Consider the following 14,423-nt stretch of genomic DNA (forward strand, 5'->3'; position numbering starts at 1 on the left):
GACCCACAAGTGCACGGCAAGTGAGAGTCAGCCCATCAACCTAGGTACCTCAAGAAACTTTAGATGAGATTCTTTGGGGCACATAAGGGTTCCTATGAACCCTCAGTTCTACTCACATTCCATCTCATCCTTAGGCATCTTTCCTGAGCTGTGCCAAAGCCTGCAAGTGTCCCTGTGGCTCCCCAGCTCCAGTGGCTTCACTGTGTGCCACCCCCACCCCTACCTGGTGCTCACATAACCCTCACAACAGCCAGCCGCCCCAAATGCTCGCTGATTCACGAGGCCCTTCCTCTTGCAAGGAGGAACCAATGCTTGGAGGTAAATGACTTGGCCAATCCAGTGAAGGAGGAACCCTGAGCTGCTCCAGACCAGAGTCACTATGTGACATTACAAATCCAAAAGACAAAAACATGCTTGTGTCTCTTCAACCACTGTTTTAAAATTTTTCTCTATACCCTGGACAGTCAGATAATAAATGCTCCACCACCTATTTACAGTTAAAAATCACACACATCTGGTAGCCAGGCCTTGGCTATTATCTTCTGTCTTTAAGAGCTCTGAAGTCTCAGCCAGCTTCTGGACAAAGAGCCAGGAAACAGAGTGTTCCACCTGGACCACTGGGCCAGGGGTACTTCTGATCCACGTCACTGAACAGCGGCTTCGCACGGCTCAGCTCCCGTGTGGTGTCTCTAGCTCTTTCTACCCACCCCCTGCCCTCGAGTCCTGGAGCACTGCACTCCTTACCACGTCAAGGGGAACGGTAGAGAGCAGTGGTTCCCAGTGCCACATGCTGGAACTACCTGAGGATCTTTCAAGCTTGAAAGCAATGAATTTAGGACAAACAACAGGGAATGCGGTGCTGGCCACAGTGAGTGGTAAATGTGGGGAGCTACTGAGGCCCAAAGTCACAGAGGAGGCTAACCTTACAGATGGCTTACGAAAGAATGAGTTCAACCTATGAGGAATCTTGGAAACAGAGATGAGCATGTCATCCTCCTGTCAGCATCCATAGCCTTCCCAATCACTCCAGCTAGAAGCCATTTGCCCGAATTCCTCTAAACTCGACTCTGAGGCACCCCAGCGCTCCATGCTGTGGTTCAGGTGCACAGGCCTCATCCTCGCCGCCACTGTCAGGGCTCCGCCAGCCGGCCCACAGGAGGTACTAATGCTTGCTCAGCAAGGGAACAGAAATCACAGAAGCCCCTGGCCCTGCTGGCTCTCCCTATGAGCCCCAGCCTCTGCCTGGGCAAACAGGGTGGACCATGCTCTAGAAGGAGTCTCCCATCAGGCTGCAAGCTGAAGACCTCCTCACCTCGTCTTCAGCCTCGCCCGCCCAGCAACCCTGCTCAGGTCCCAGGCCCACTACTCAGCAGTCACAGTACTGACTCCTAAGCCCTCCTGATGAGCTGGTGCATTCCTCCATGGAACACAGCCCTCCTTATAAGGTGGTTGGGGGATGGGATGGACAGGTGAAGGCGTGGCACTCGTCCCACCACACCACTTGGTCAATGGTCCCTCCAGGGAGAACGGGGCTGGTGAAGGCATTTTCCACACTGCCTTCTTTACTTGGTAGAAGCAAGTCCAACAATTTAATACAAAGATTTCTTTTCATAAAGCTGCCAGTTTACAGACGTGTGTATAACAGTGACATGCAGAGATAGAGAGAATCAGAGGGAAGGAATGAGGAATACAAGTCCTGTTGAATTTCGGGATTGACTGAACTGGTCACCCATCACTGGGTCACCTGGGTATAAAGGGGAAAGGCTCTTGGACGGCAAGGTCTGCTGGCGCATGAACTTGCCGGCTAGGTTCGGGGCACCTCCTGCGGCTCCCAGAACAGGCACTCTCAGCTCCAGAAGGCTAGTGGCCCTCCTGTGCCACCCCATCCTCCGCCTGCCCTCGCTCCTGAGTGCCTGTGTCCACGCCCCTCTTCTCCCTGCTCCTCTCTGCCTGTCTACGTGGTTGACATCCCATCCACGCCTCCTGCCTCAGCCAAGCCTCCTTTACAATTCTCTGTAATACTTGTTAATCCCACGTAGAATCACATTTTTAGAAACACTATCTTCTTTCACTTCTTTCGTGTGTGTCTACTAACCTGTGAGCTCTCTGAGGACAGAGACTGTCTTCCATTTTTCTGGTGTCTGCCAGGGCTCCTTTGGTGACTGTCTGCAATTATGGCCACCAGCATATACCTCCCTTTCCTCCTCCTAGGGAGAGGAAGAGTGTACCCCCCACTAAATCCGGCCTAGCAACAGGATTTGTTTTGATCAACAGAACGTGGCAGAGGTGACCCTGTGCCGGCTCTGGGACTAGGTCTGGAGAGGCCTCCCAGATCCTGCTTTCATCTTCTTGGAAGGCAGCTACCAAGTAAAGAAGCTCAGAGTAGGCCAACGAACGATGAGAGTGCATGTGGTGAGAGACCACATGGAGGGGAACCAAGGCCCCTAGGCAACAGCCAGCACCGATACTCCAGACACAGGATGGAGGTTGTCTCAGATCCTCCAGCCCAGCCTACACCAGCGGAGCAGAGGTAAGGCCCCCGACACTGCCAGAATTGCTGACCTGCACAATGTGTTTGCTGTTTTAAGCTGCTACGGTCAGGGGAGGTTGGTTATACAGTAACAGAGAACTGGAAACAGCTCCACAAACTTTTGCTGACTAGAAGTTTCTAGATTCTCTGTTCCTGCTACAGGGCCAAGGACATGAACCTTGTCCATTCCTCGTCCCATTTTCTTCCAAAATGTGACTTCCCAGAGCCGGGAGCCAACTGGGCACGGCTACTCACCAGGTTCTCATTGGTCAGCCGGGTTATCTCCTGCTGGACGCCAAATTCCACCTGGGCCTCTGGGGAAAGCAGCAGCGTTTGGCAGAAGGCCTGCTGCTGCTTGTCCATCTCCTCCTTGAGGGCCTCCACCTGCGCCTTGAGGTGCTCCACCTCTTCCTCATGCTCCCGGCTCTGGGCCTGCAGCTGTGCCTCCAGCAACCTGTGCCAGGGAGAGGAGGGCAGGTCACCATGGGGCGAGGGTCAGTGCCCCCATGTGAGGGGCCACTGATGGGCACGCAACAGGGCAGCAGCCAAGCACACATGAGCAGCAGCGGCAATTGCATGAATTCAACAGGGGACAGACACTGAGGGAAACAGATCTATGGAGCTCCTCAGGCAAGCAGACCAGCCTGTCCTTCCAGATGACAGGAAACGGGGCCAAACTCAGCACCCCTGGTCTTAGGCCTCTGTCGTGACCACCCCCCTCCCCTTGTTCCTCATTCTGAAGCACACTCTGTTGGTTTGGTGTTGAGAGGTTATCTCCACGTCAAAATGTCATCAGCAGAAATAAATGTCTCATAGCATCTTTTAAATAAAAGTATTTGCATCTGGAGGAGGGAGCAAATCTACAAGGGACCTAGAGAGAGGGGCACATCTATACTGCGAACTCCCAGATGGAATCAACTACGTTTTCGGCAGCTCAGTCAGCTTCACAGCAGCACTGGGTGCGATGCTTGGCTCCCAGTGGATTCTCAACACAGTTACACAAAATGAATGAAGAAATGACAGAAGAAATGACTGATTTGCCCACTCACTACTGGCAGCATTACCAAGGGAAAGCAGTAAGAATGTGAGAATTGTGGGGAATAATTTGGTAATTAAATCAGCATTTTAGAGGACATACAACATTCAGATAACATCCAATCTTGGCTACAATCCACTAAAAGCAATCACCAGTAAGTTATAAATTTAACGAGAGAGAGAATAGTAACGCTGGGGTTCTAGGGACTCTGCCCCAAGGATCAGTTCCTGATTTGGGCTGTGACTTTAAGCTCACATCTTTATTCTCCACGTAGACTCTGGTTGGTGACTTGGGCTAGGGTCCTGTACGTGGTCCAGGAACCCCTGCCCAAGTGTCAGACTAGCTACCTCATCCTGCGGGTGAGAAAACTAAGGCAAGAGAGCTTTGAGGCCACAGCCAGTGGCAGAGCCGGTTCTAGAAGCCGGATCTCCTGATGCATAGACCTGTGCTTTGTTTGCACTTTTAATGCATTCACCTGCTTATGTATTAAACCATGTCCAATCTCCTGATAGAGAGCCTCGAGGAATTACCTGGTTTCACACACGGGTGTCCCCCTCCAATAAAACAGATCTCTGGGTGGGATAGGAATCTGACCTCATTGAATAATATCCATTATAATAATGCAAGTAGCACCTAATAGTCCTTCCATGCTTACTATATGCCAGGCATGTGTGAAGTGCTTTACCTGTGTTAACTACTCCTTATAATGACCTGAGGCGGCAGGTCCTGTTGTGATCCACATTCTACCAGCGAGTAATGGCGACAGATGTCACCTTGCTCAGAGACGGTGGGGTCATATTTGAACCCAGAGCCAGGAGACACACTGCCTTGAGAACCAGCTGACCTGGACTTTCTTTTTCCAAGAAGAGATGCTCTTGTTGCTGTAATGGGACCTCCACTACGTCATCAGCAGGCAGAACTTTGGAGATGGTGTGTGAGTGTGCCAGGCTCCCGTTCCAGCTCCGCCACTGCCAGGCCGAGTGGGCTGGGCACGGCCCTCACTCCACCTCACCGAGCTTCAGTTTCCTCTTCTGGGGAACAAGCCTGAAGACCATTATCCCATCTATTGCTGGCAGTCTCAAATGCACAAAGCTAAGCCGCCACCCTGAAAAGCCACACACTGGCAACAAAGGTGTGACGAGACCATAATGTTGAGCTATTTCTGTGCATGTCTAACCTTGCTTGCTAATGGTTTAGCCATGGCTGGAGGCCAATGGGCTATGGATTCTGACTCTGGTATCAAATGGAACCAGGTTCAAATTCTGGATCTTCTGCTTATGCAGTTCCTTAAATCCTGCAAGCTTCAATGTCCTCGTCCCATGAGTGTGTGGTGAGGGTCAGACTTGACACATGCAGCGCACCGAGCATGGGGCTCGTTAGCTGTTGTCAGCTCCAGGCAGTCACTGCACTGGGCATGCTTGAGGGCAGGCTCTGAGGAGCCCTGTGCACAGAGCACAACCAGCAGCACACATCCAGCCAACATTCAGGGCTGACCCTGCAGAGTTTAGATGGTCAACAGGTAGCATGGAAGCAGCACAGACTCAGGAGACCCAAGAATATCCTTCTCAGCCCTGTTCTAAATAGCTGTGTGCCTGCTGCCACGTTAACTTGCCCCTTGTGTATTCCTTCTCCCATAGAGTGAGTTGGACCAGGTGGTTTCAAAGGTTCCATTGAACCATCAAGTGCCATCACCTTGATCCAAACAAGCAGCTTCCCCTGACCTCATCCATGCAGCCTGGACACAAAGTGCCATATGGGTGAGCTGAGGGCTACCCCCCACATCCACCCGTGAATGGTGCCCAGCGCCCTTACATCCATGCTAGCTGAAAAACAATTAAGCATAGACATGAGCAGGCAGAACAGACATGGCAGACACAGGAAGAAAGGCATATATTTGACCTGGCAACTTGCTTTAGGCCTTGGTAGGCCAAGCCCAGTTCTCCATCTTCATTCAAATATCCCCAATCCTCAGTCTCGCTAGAAATAAAGGATAAAAAACAGGGCATCCAGTGTAGAGGAAAGAGACAGGCAGGCAGAGCGCCCAGGACGGTAAAGCGATTCCAGCCAAGGTTTGGAAATGAAAAGGGGAAGGGCTCAAGAACTCCCAGCTTCCCTCCTTCCTCTCCCGCCACCAGCACTTGGGTGCCTGCAAACAGCTTCTCCACTGTCTCCCAGTTCCTGTCTTGGAATGGGGTTCATGCACTCTCATGTGAGTCTCACTGGTCATTCAGGCCAGAACACATGCTGCTGAAGAGAGAACAAAGGGATGCACTTGTTTGGGTAACTGTAAAAAACAGTGCACAAGCTGGGCGGAGGCAGTGATATGCTCTCACACACCGTCCTTCTCTCTCCCAGAATGATTCTGATTTGGAAAATAAAAGGGAGAATCAGGGGAGATGCACACAGAGCGGGGAGGAGAGCACTCTGCACGGGGGAAGCTGCAGAGGCTGAGCAGGCATTCACTGTCCAGGGCGGGAGGGCAGCCTCCCGGGATGCTGTGTGCCCCCACACCCCCGCAGCAGGGAAGGCACTTTGTAGGGAGGAGGAAGAGAGAGACAATATTTTGCCTGCTTTTCAATGTGTATCTCCTTTCTGCTGCTGCTTAAGGGCACAAAAGTATTAACTCATCTCAACTCCAGCCCTTGCTGCAGAATCTTACATAAAGAAACAGCTAATAAAAACTTAGTGATGGGGGCCAGAGTGCTGGCGTAGTAGTTAAGTTTGTGTGTTCTGCTTTGGTGGCCCAGGGTTTATGGGAAAAGAACCTTAGTGATAAGCAGGATGAGAGTTGAACTTTCTCCCCTTGACCTGGGGTGCAATACTCCTGTTTACTCAACGTGGAAGGCAGGAGGCCAGATGCTTCCTCCTGGTAAATTCTTTTGCCCTCTCCTTTTGCCCAGTGTCTGCCTGACACCAGCAGGGCAGCTCCTGGTGATGAGGCTCATGTGACATGGCCCCCACCCATGAACTTCTCCACCTCGTGCAGCCCTGGGCACACAAGAGACACTCAGAGGCCAGCGGGACTGGGTGGAGGGCGGCAGGCAGAGCCATGCTCTCTGGCCAGGACTGTGCTGCTCCCTCCCTGCTCCAAGGGGCTCTGTTCCAGGGGAACCTCCTCCTACTGGGTGGAGCCCAGCTTTCCTGGCAGGAACCAGGAGTGGGAGCTGCATCCACACTGCTTGGAGAACAGGACCAGTAACCCCTTCCTACCCCTATGGGGGGAAACAATTGTCCCAGGAGTGGTGTGGGCCATGGTTGGTCATGGTACTGCCCCCAGCTCAGCCTCATGAAGAAGAGCCTCAGACCCTGCAAGGCCCACCCGGGCTGCCTCTTGGACACAGCTGGTCTCGTCAACACCAGGCCCCACCCTGAAAGTCTGAAGGAAATGAGGGGAGCGGGGCATAGTGGAGACTGGACTGCTGGGGCTACTCTAGGGCTTCAGTTCCCTGGGTCCACCCCTTACTGTCACAGCATGTTCTCCCCGCAATGGGGCAGCGGGGGAATTACTGCCAACAAGCTCATCCTGGGATCTTTCCTGTTCCGGACTCCGGCTCCTCAAAGGTCCAGAGCCTCACCCAGGCCTGGCCTCCCTGGAGGCTGCCCCTGGTTGTAGACTTTTGCTATCCCCTCCCATGCTTAGCACTTGGCAGTCCTGTGTGTTCCATGCATCCTAGCAAACTCCAAAGCCACCTGGGCTGTGTCAGGGCCAGCAGAGAGCTCAGCACCTTTCCCTGCTCAGGTATGACACTAACCTTTAACTAGGGCCTTTTAGTACCTACTGCTTTGACCCAAAGTGGGGGGCTCCCTGGGAGGACTTCCAGGCACAGTGTTGTCCTTCTCTGGTGGGCCGGGAGGCGAGTGCATCGGTGCTGAGAGGGCATGTGGGATCCTTTACTCCAACCACCTCATTTTGCACACGTGGAGAGATGCCAAGATGGACGTCACTTGCCTGACACTGACACCTGGGCTAGAACCCAGGTGGCCGCCCGACCTTGGTCTAAAGCTCTCTTCCTGTCCCATGCTGGCTGGCCCTCAAGACCCCCAGGAGAGGCTGCCCGGTCTCTCTCACAGGGTCACCACACTCCTGTAGTTCCCAGGAGGGCAGATGCTCCCACTCCCTCTCCAGGGGGACGCATGGATGCTGCTGAGCTAAACAGTGAGAAGTTAGCATTCATTCCCAGGTCATCAGCCTCAGAGGAGACACTCAGAATTCTTAATTCTGTAACAGGCCAGGCATGATGCACCAAGATAAAAGTAGGGAACTGGGCGGCCCAGTCAGCCCACAGTGCTCAGGAAGTCAGGCACACGAATAAATTAAAAACCAGTCAACCACCTCCAGGTCTGTCCTGTGTTCCCAGATGAAAGACAAGTCTGCACAGGAGCTTCTCCTCCCGCTCCAGGCCCACCATTAGGGGCGAAGGCTGGGTGGGAGCGCCACCTGGTGGCAAGAGAAGGAAAATCCCAAACTGCTCAGAGGAATTTTTGTTTTTAACCTCAGCACTTGACGTCAATTAATAAATCAACAAATATTCATGAAAAATCTCCTGCGTATACGCCACTGTGCTGAGCCCCACGCCCAAAGAGGCCACAGAGACGTACATGAATAAGCAGCAGATAGAGTCTCCGACTGCAGGAGGCAGCAAGACACAGAGTTGAGGAAAAGGGCTGATGAGCCAGGCCTGGCCTGATCACCTACCTACACGCCTGGGCCCATCTCTTCATGTGTAAAGTGAGAGCGCTCAGCTAGATGATCTGCGAGGTTTCTTCTGGATCTTTAATTGTATAACCTGATTAAGCTGTAAAGGTCATGCACCAGAAAAGGCCTGGGATAATACTCACTTCCCCACTGTGGAGGTGATGAAAACTAGGAGCCACCACCCACCCCTCTGCCCCAGCTTAAGGACCTGCCTCCCTGTGGACAGAAACAGGCCAGGTTCCTGCCAGCTGGGAGAGGGTCATTTCTAAGAAGACCACTTTGTGCTCCATGGATGTTCTTATTTCTTTAGTCCACACCTAGACTTTCTACCCAACTGCCTAGGAAATTCCTGGGGATCTCTGAGAAATGGGAGGCAGCAACCCCAACATCATGAATAAGAGAGAATCATGAACCTACAGGCCTGGCCACACGAGGGTGAACTGCTCATGGGTATACATGGTTACGCCACTGAATTCCCGCAGACAGAAATGGTGCTGATGGCTCAGGACCAACAGAATTTTGGGAAACACAGGGAATGATCATCTCCTAGAGCAAAGCTGACAGTTTCTAGCCATGAGCAGTTAAAGAGAGGACTTGTGAGAGAGGAGTGGAGCAGAATCAGGCTCTTGCCCTTCTTTGCCATTCCAAGCAGACATTCCGCAGCAGCTAGGGCTCAAGGCCAAATGAGCCGTAAACCCCAAGCCCATCCTAAGGTGGCGCACACACCCTTCCTGGTTAAACACTGCCTCTGCTGTCCCAGGCAGGCCCACTATGGGGTGAGCAATGACCCCAGGTTTACCTGCCCAAGCCCAGGCGGCAACAGCAAAGCTACTCTCTGTGCTGAGAGGCTCCTGTTGTTTGCTGGGATCTGCTGGGTGGAGAGGGGCTGCAAGGATGTTTCCTGGGGCCCGAGGAAAGGTCCACTAATGCACCCTAAGCCTCGCTTTGGAGTTCTAGACTTGGCAAGGCTTGGGGGGAAATGGCCAGTGGCCAAAGGCGCACTGTTCCTGGAGCCAGACCTGAGCCCTGGCCACACTCCTGCCCCTACCTAGCTCTGCGACCTTGAGTGCGTGCCACAGGTGAGGCCAGCCTGAGAGCAGCAGGAACCCCTGCTCTCCTAGCCCACCTCCCCATACACCTTGGCAGACAGCCCTGAGAAGACGGCAGACTCTCCAGACACCCCACTCTGCCTGCAGCAGCCTATCTCTGGGGCAGGGACCACCCTCTCTTTACTTTAGTTTTGCCATGTGTAAATGGTGACAATGATGCTGGTTTCTCTTTGTTCCCACGATGTGAAAATGAGACAGGTTTTTGGAAGCAGAAGTGCTGTACATATTCCTATGGTGATTCCCAGAGTGGGCTCTCAACACTGGCTTCCCTCCTCAAATTTAAAAAGAAAGGGAAAGACGCAATTGTAAAGATCATAACAGAACTCTGTCAACCCTGAAAGTTAGCAACTGAAAATGTTCTGAACTTGGGACCATGGATGCTTTGAAGGGCTGTCATTGGGCATGGTGGAGTATGTGTGCATGCGAATGTGTGTGTGTCTAGATTCCTTTCAGAAATCTAAGCAGAATTCAGTGTATGAATGTAAATTTTCCTAGGGACTGGACAGATTTCCCAACTCCCCCCGCAACCACCCATGCATAATATAATTTCTATTGAAGCCAGAACACTCTCTATTACAGGAAACAGTAGGAGAGAAAAACAACTCTGTCTTCAAAGCACCCTTGTCCCCGGGGCCGCCGTGTGTCATTGGGGGAGCCCCTGTTGTAACAGGATGCCCTTGTTGCCAGCTGGGTGCCAGGCATCACAGTCCGCATCCTCCTGCCCTGCCAGCCTGCTCCCTGCTGTCCTCCTTCACTGCTGGGATTTGCCAAATTGGAAGAGACACAAACCCACGAGTGTCACTTCCAGGTATGGCAGGCACTGGGGAACTGCTTCTTCCAGCTTCCCCTCCCCAGGCAGCAGCTCCTGTCTGTACTTAACTCGGTTTCACAGGTTATTCTTTCCCTATTGTACCCTGTGCTTGCTGGGAACGGAATTATTTTAACGTAAAAATAGCTTTTCTTATATCTTATCGCTAGCATTATTACTGCTGCAGAGGAAGACACATCCAGGGTATTAAGCAGCCCCTGGCAAAACGTGTACTTGAGACTGGATCCCTGACCATGATGTGGATGAAGAAATAGGGAGCTGATAACAGCGATGGTTCTGAAGATAAGAAAGATATGCACACTCACGCATGGCTTTTTCCTTCTTTTGATTTTTTCAAATTTTAAATATCACCTGTGCTTTTTTCCTTATTCATCTCACTTCTTATCTTCACCCAAGATAATTTAAAATGACTAAATCTTGACTCCAGTTTTAGCACTGAGAGAGATTCACCTTCATTTCCTTCTCTCCCTCCTTTAGCAAAAAGAATGACATCTCTCCTGAAATAAATTTACCTCCCCGCTGGGCGCTGCTAAATACCTTCACCTTCTGATTACCTACAGTGTGGCTGGAAGCAGCCCTGCCTGGGAGCCAGGCCTTCTGGATTCTACCTTGACTCAGTTACAGGCTGGCTGTGAGCCCGAGGAGCTCAGCCCTTCTGAGCCTCAGTTTCCCTGTCTGCAGAAAGAGGGCTGGATGAGAAGATCTGGAGATCAGAGCACTAGGAAATCTTCAGCGATCCTGCGACCTTCTCGCCAAGTTCACGGCACACTCCTGGTGCCGCCTACTGACATTTGCTGGAAGTGGTTGATGTTTTCAGCAATTTTGAACAAATGCTTAGTGATGGCTCAACATTCAGTTAGTTGAGGTAAGAGAGAAAGGCAGCCAAGGAAAAGGTCACCTCCACTTTTACAAGTGCCCACAGAGGCGCAAGGAGGCAAAGATAATAACAACAGTGATAACAACGTTAACATCTATTGGGTGCTTGTCACGCGCAGGCACTGTTCTAAGTACTTTACACAGACTAACCCACCTGATCTTCTCAATCACCACAGGAGGTACGCTGCTATGACTGTCCCCAGTTCACAGAGGAGGACACTGAGGCACTGAGTGGTTATGAAGCAGTTACTAAACAACTGGTAGAGAATGGACTCCAGAGTCCACATTCTCAGGCGCTCTGCCATAGCACCTCGGGGTCTCTGTTCTGCCCTACGTCTCAGGGCCCTGCTGCCTCCCTCCGACGGTCACTCTTTTGCCTTGACCCTGGGTTGGCTCATCCTTGAGGAGGGACCAGAGGTGGCTGGTTAACTAAAATCCAGGGCAATCCCATTTTAGCCGATATGGTAGTAGTCAGATTCTCCCATCCAACCTCTGTACTGCCTAGCTGGGGTTCCCTTTCTTTTAAATGACAGAGAAGGGGGCTCACCATGGTGTAAGGCCCACCAGCCCGGTTGAGTAAAGATGGCATTGCAGCAAACAGCTGGGGCTGGCCCCCTCCTCCTGACTGGTTGGGCTGACTTGGCACTGGCTTCCCTCGCAAGGAGAAAAGCCACCCTCAGCCAGTCTTTCCCTTTCCTCTGCCTCCTGTCAAACCTCCCAGGGAAGCTCCCTTTGCGAATGCTTTCCAGAGGACCTGGGTTCTGATGCTCTAGGTGTGTTACTGGAGTCTTGTGAAGCTAACAGTGGGCTTCCTCAGGGCATGGGACTCACCGAGTCTGCTCCTAATCATGTATCTTCTATAGTGAGCAGTACCCTGATGCTGAGCTCACAGGGATGCCTGAGGAGCAGCCTTCAGAGATGAGGTTGGGCTGGGCCCCTCTGCCAGCACCTCCTCCAGGGATGGAGGACCACTAGGTGGGACTTACCTGTTTGTCTGGCAGACGCCGTGATAGGCCTCGATGGCGTCTTCCTGATCCACGTGCTTTTCACTGTTAGGCCAACTTGTCCTGGCATTAATGTTCGGCTCCTAGAAAGTCCCAGATTAAAAAATAAATAACTCCATTGGTTATACAAACAATTGCCATGAAATGACTATATATAGACAGAGGTATAAAAATAAGCCTTTGGAAAACAACAAAAGCCAGGGACGACTTCAGATAACAGTAGTCAAATCCAGGCAGGAATGTGACTTTAAAAGGTCACATCGGAAGAGTCACAGAATGACAAGCCTGGTTGAGAAAGGCACTGAGTTTGGAGCGGTAGGAGGAAGATGGCAAGGACAGTGTCTCGAAAGGAGAAAGCACCTCAAATCCAGAGAATGTGATTAAAGTCTGTCTCACTTTTGAACCCTCCACACTCGATAACACCTGCCTGCCCCCACCCCCATGCTGCCCCAGGGCCCATGCCCAGAAGTGACCCAGCCTCTTAGAGCCCAGAATGACCCAGGTGGCCTCTGTCCCCTCCCTCCTGCTCTACAATCTGCCCCAGAAGGTGAAAACATTAGGAAAAATTGCTAAGTTGGACTTGCTACCCTGGGAGGACTAAGAGTGAGGAAGACTTTCTCCACCTCAGTAACAAAGTAAGTAGCAAGGGGCAAGGCATGAGTGAAAAACCAGGCCAAGGGGGCTGCTCAGGCTGTCGCCCTTGTGTCTCTCTAATTCTCTGCCTTGTTCTTTTTGAACACGTTCATACTGAGCAACTTCAGAAGATTCTAGAAACTTCTAGAAAAGACTTCCATGAAAGGTCATGCTGAGAGGGCAGCAAGTACCTCACTCTGCCTTTAGAGGAGACCCTAGAGCAAAAGACTCTGCTCTTTTAGGTTTAGGTTTAAGATCTTCGTGGGTAATGATATGTAAGAAAAACACCAAATCTGTTGCCTACTGTCACCCCCTAACAAGCCCAACCACGGCTGCCATCTTGTTACCGTGCTCTTGCCAGCAAGTCGTCGCTGGTCAGCACTGACAATCTGGGTCCTCAGGATGAGCACCTCCTCCTTGCGAACCTCAAGCTCCTCATTCGCCAGCTTGAGCTGGTTCAGCAGGAGGCTGTAGCTGTCTGGGGAACTGTGGGTGGAGTCACTCTGTGTGGCTTGGTCGGCCATGGCTTTCCTCAGCTCGTTCAGTTCATTCTTCAGCTTCTTGTTCTCTGACTCCAGCTCTTGTCTCTGGAAGACAGTGGTGTGATACACGCTGTTGGTCCCTAGATCCAGGGCACTGTCCCCATGTGGGCTTCCTCCTCCACCTTCCTTAACCAACCTGCCTGTCCTCCTGGGGAGCTAAGAGCCACCTTCCCATCTTAATGATGAAATATAAGGCACAAGTTCTGACTGGCATCAGGAAGCAGCCAGAGCTGGGGCCTGGATTTGAACCCATAACCCCAAGTTATTGGTGTGAAACATCTGACACGACGCCTCTATGGCAACATTCCCTGAAGCGATTCAGTAGTGTTTGTATTCTAAGCATATTTAGCCAATAAAACCCATCCTTGTGGAAAAGCCAGGTTAGTTTTAAACTTCATGCATTTCACGCAGGACCTCCTAGAACCTTAATATATTAACGTACTTTGTGACTTTCCAAGAGAGGGTATGGAATGCAGGATTTCCTCAAGTTATTTATCTAGACAGCCCCCTTTTTTTTCCCCAAGGTGCATCACATGGACTAATGTTTTAGAGAATACATCAAAAACACTGTTTTGTTGTTTTGGTCATACAGAAAGCCACTGGCCGTCAATGCCAGTGGAAGAAAAATTACCTGTATATAGAATCAAAAATAATACCGAAAGATTTTGGAATGTATTTAAAGTTTTCTGGATAAAATATTTAACTTTGTGTTTGAGACGAAGTCAGAAGATTTAAAGTCTGATGATCACAAATTGATAGTAGGGCTCTGAAATATCTGAGATTCAAAATATCCCAAGGAAAACCCAAAAATGTGGAAAGCAGGCATTAGTTGCACAATTATTACAGAGTCATAGGAATATAGAAATGAGGGCCCTTTGGATATAATCTTTTGATTTTCTGAATGTGGAAGCTGAGAATGGAGTGAAGGCTCACAGTGAGTACAGAGGCTGAGACAGGACTACGGCCCAGGACTGCTGACGCCTGGTCCAGGGAGGCCAATGTACCAGCCCTGCCACACTTCAGGCCTCCTTGGATAATGCTCTGCCAGGTGTGACCAGCCCCAGGACCCTTCTACCCAATCTCACTCCCACAGATAGCACTTGAGCCCAGTGTCCAAAACATGTGCTTCTTGTAACTGGGGGCCCTCCAGGACCAGTTCAACTGACTC

The 14,423-nt window shown here is 51.3% G+C and overlaps 1 protein-coding gene across 5 annotated transcripts in view; it reads right to left on the bottom strand.

The window, feature by feature from the left end:
* MYO5B (myosin VB) overlaps window positions 1-14,423 on the bottom strand; it is a 348,428-nt gene that overhangs the window by 26,243 nt on the left and 307,762 nt on the right. For 3 of the 5 annotated variants that reach the window (XM_070221085.1, XM_070221083.1, XM_070221087.1), the window contains 3 exons: window positions 13,061-13,300; window positions 12,063-12,163; window positions 2,786-2,984 (listed from right to left, as the gene is read on the bottom strand). In XM_070221085.1, the coding sequence (XP_070077186.1) occupies window positions 2,786-2,984; window positions 12,063-12,163; window positions 13,061-13,300 (540 nt within the window). Of the gene's footprint in view, window positions 1-2,785; window positions 2,985-5,465; window positions 5,544-12,062; window positions 12,164-13,060; window positions 13,301-14,423 lie in introns of all 5 variants that reach the window. The other 2 variants (XM_070221084.1, XM_070221086.1) reach the window with 1 other exon arrangement.

This window comes from Equus caballus, chromosome 8 (assembly GCF_041296265.1).
Source record: "Equus caballus isolate H_3958 breed thoroughbred chromosome 8, TB-T2T, whole genome shotgun sequence".
Lineage (NCBI taxonomy): Eukaryota > Metazoa > Chordata > Mammalia > Perissodactyla > Equidae > Equus > Equus caballus.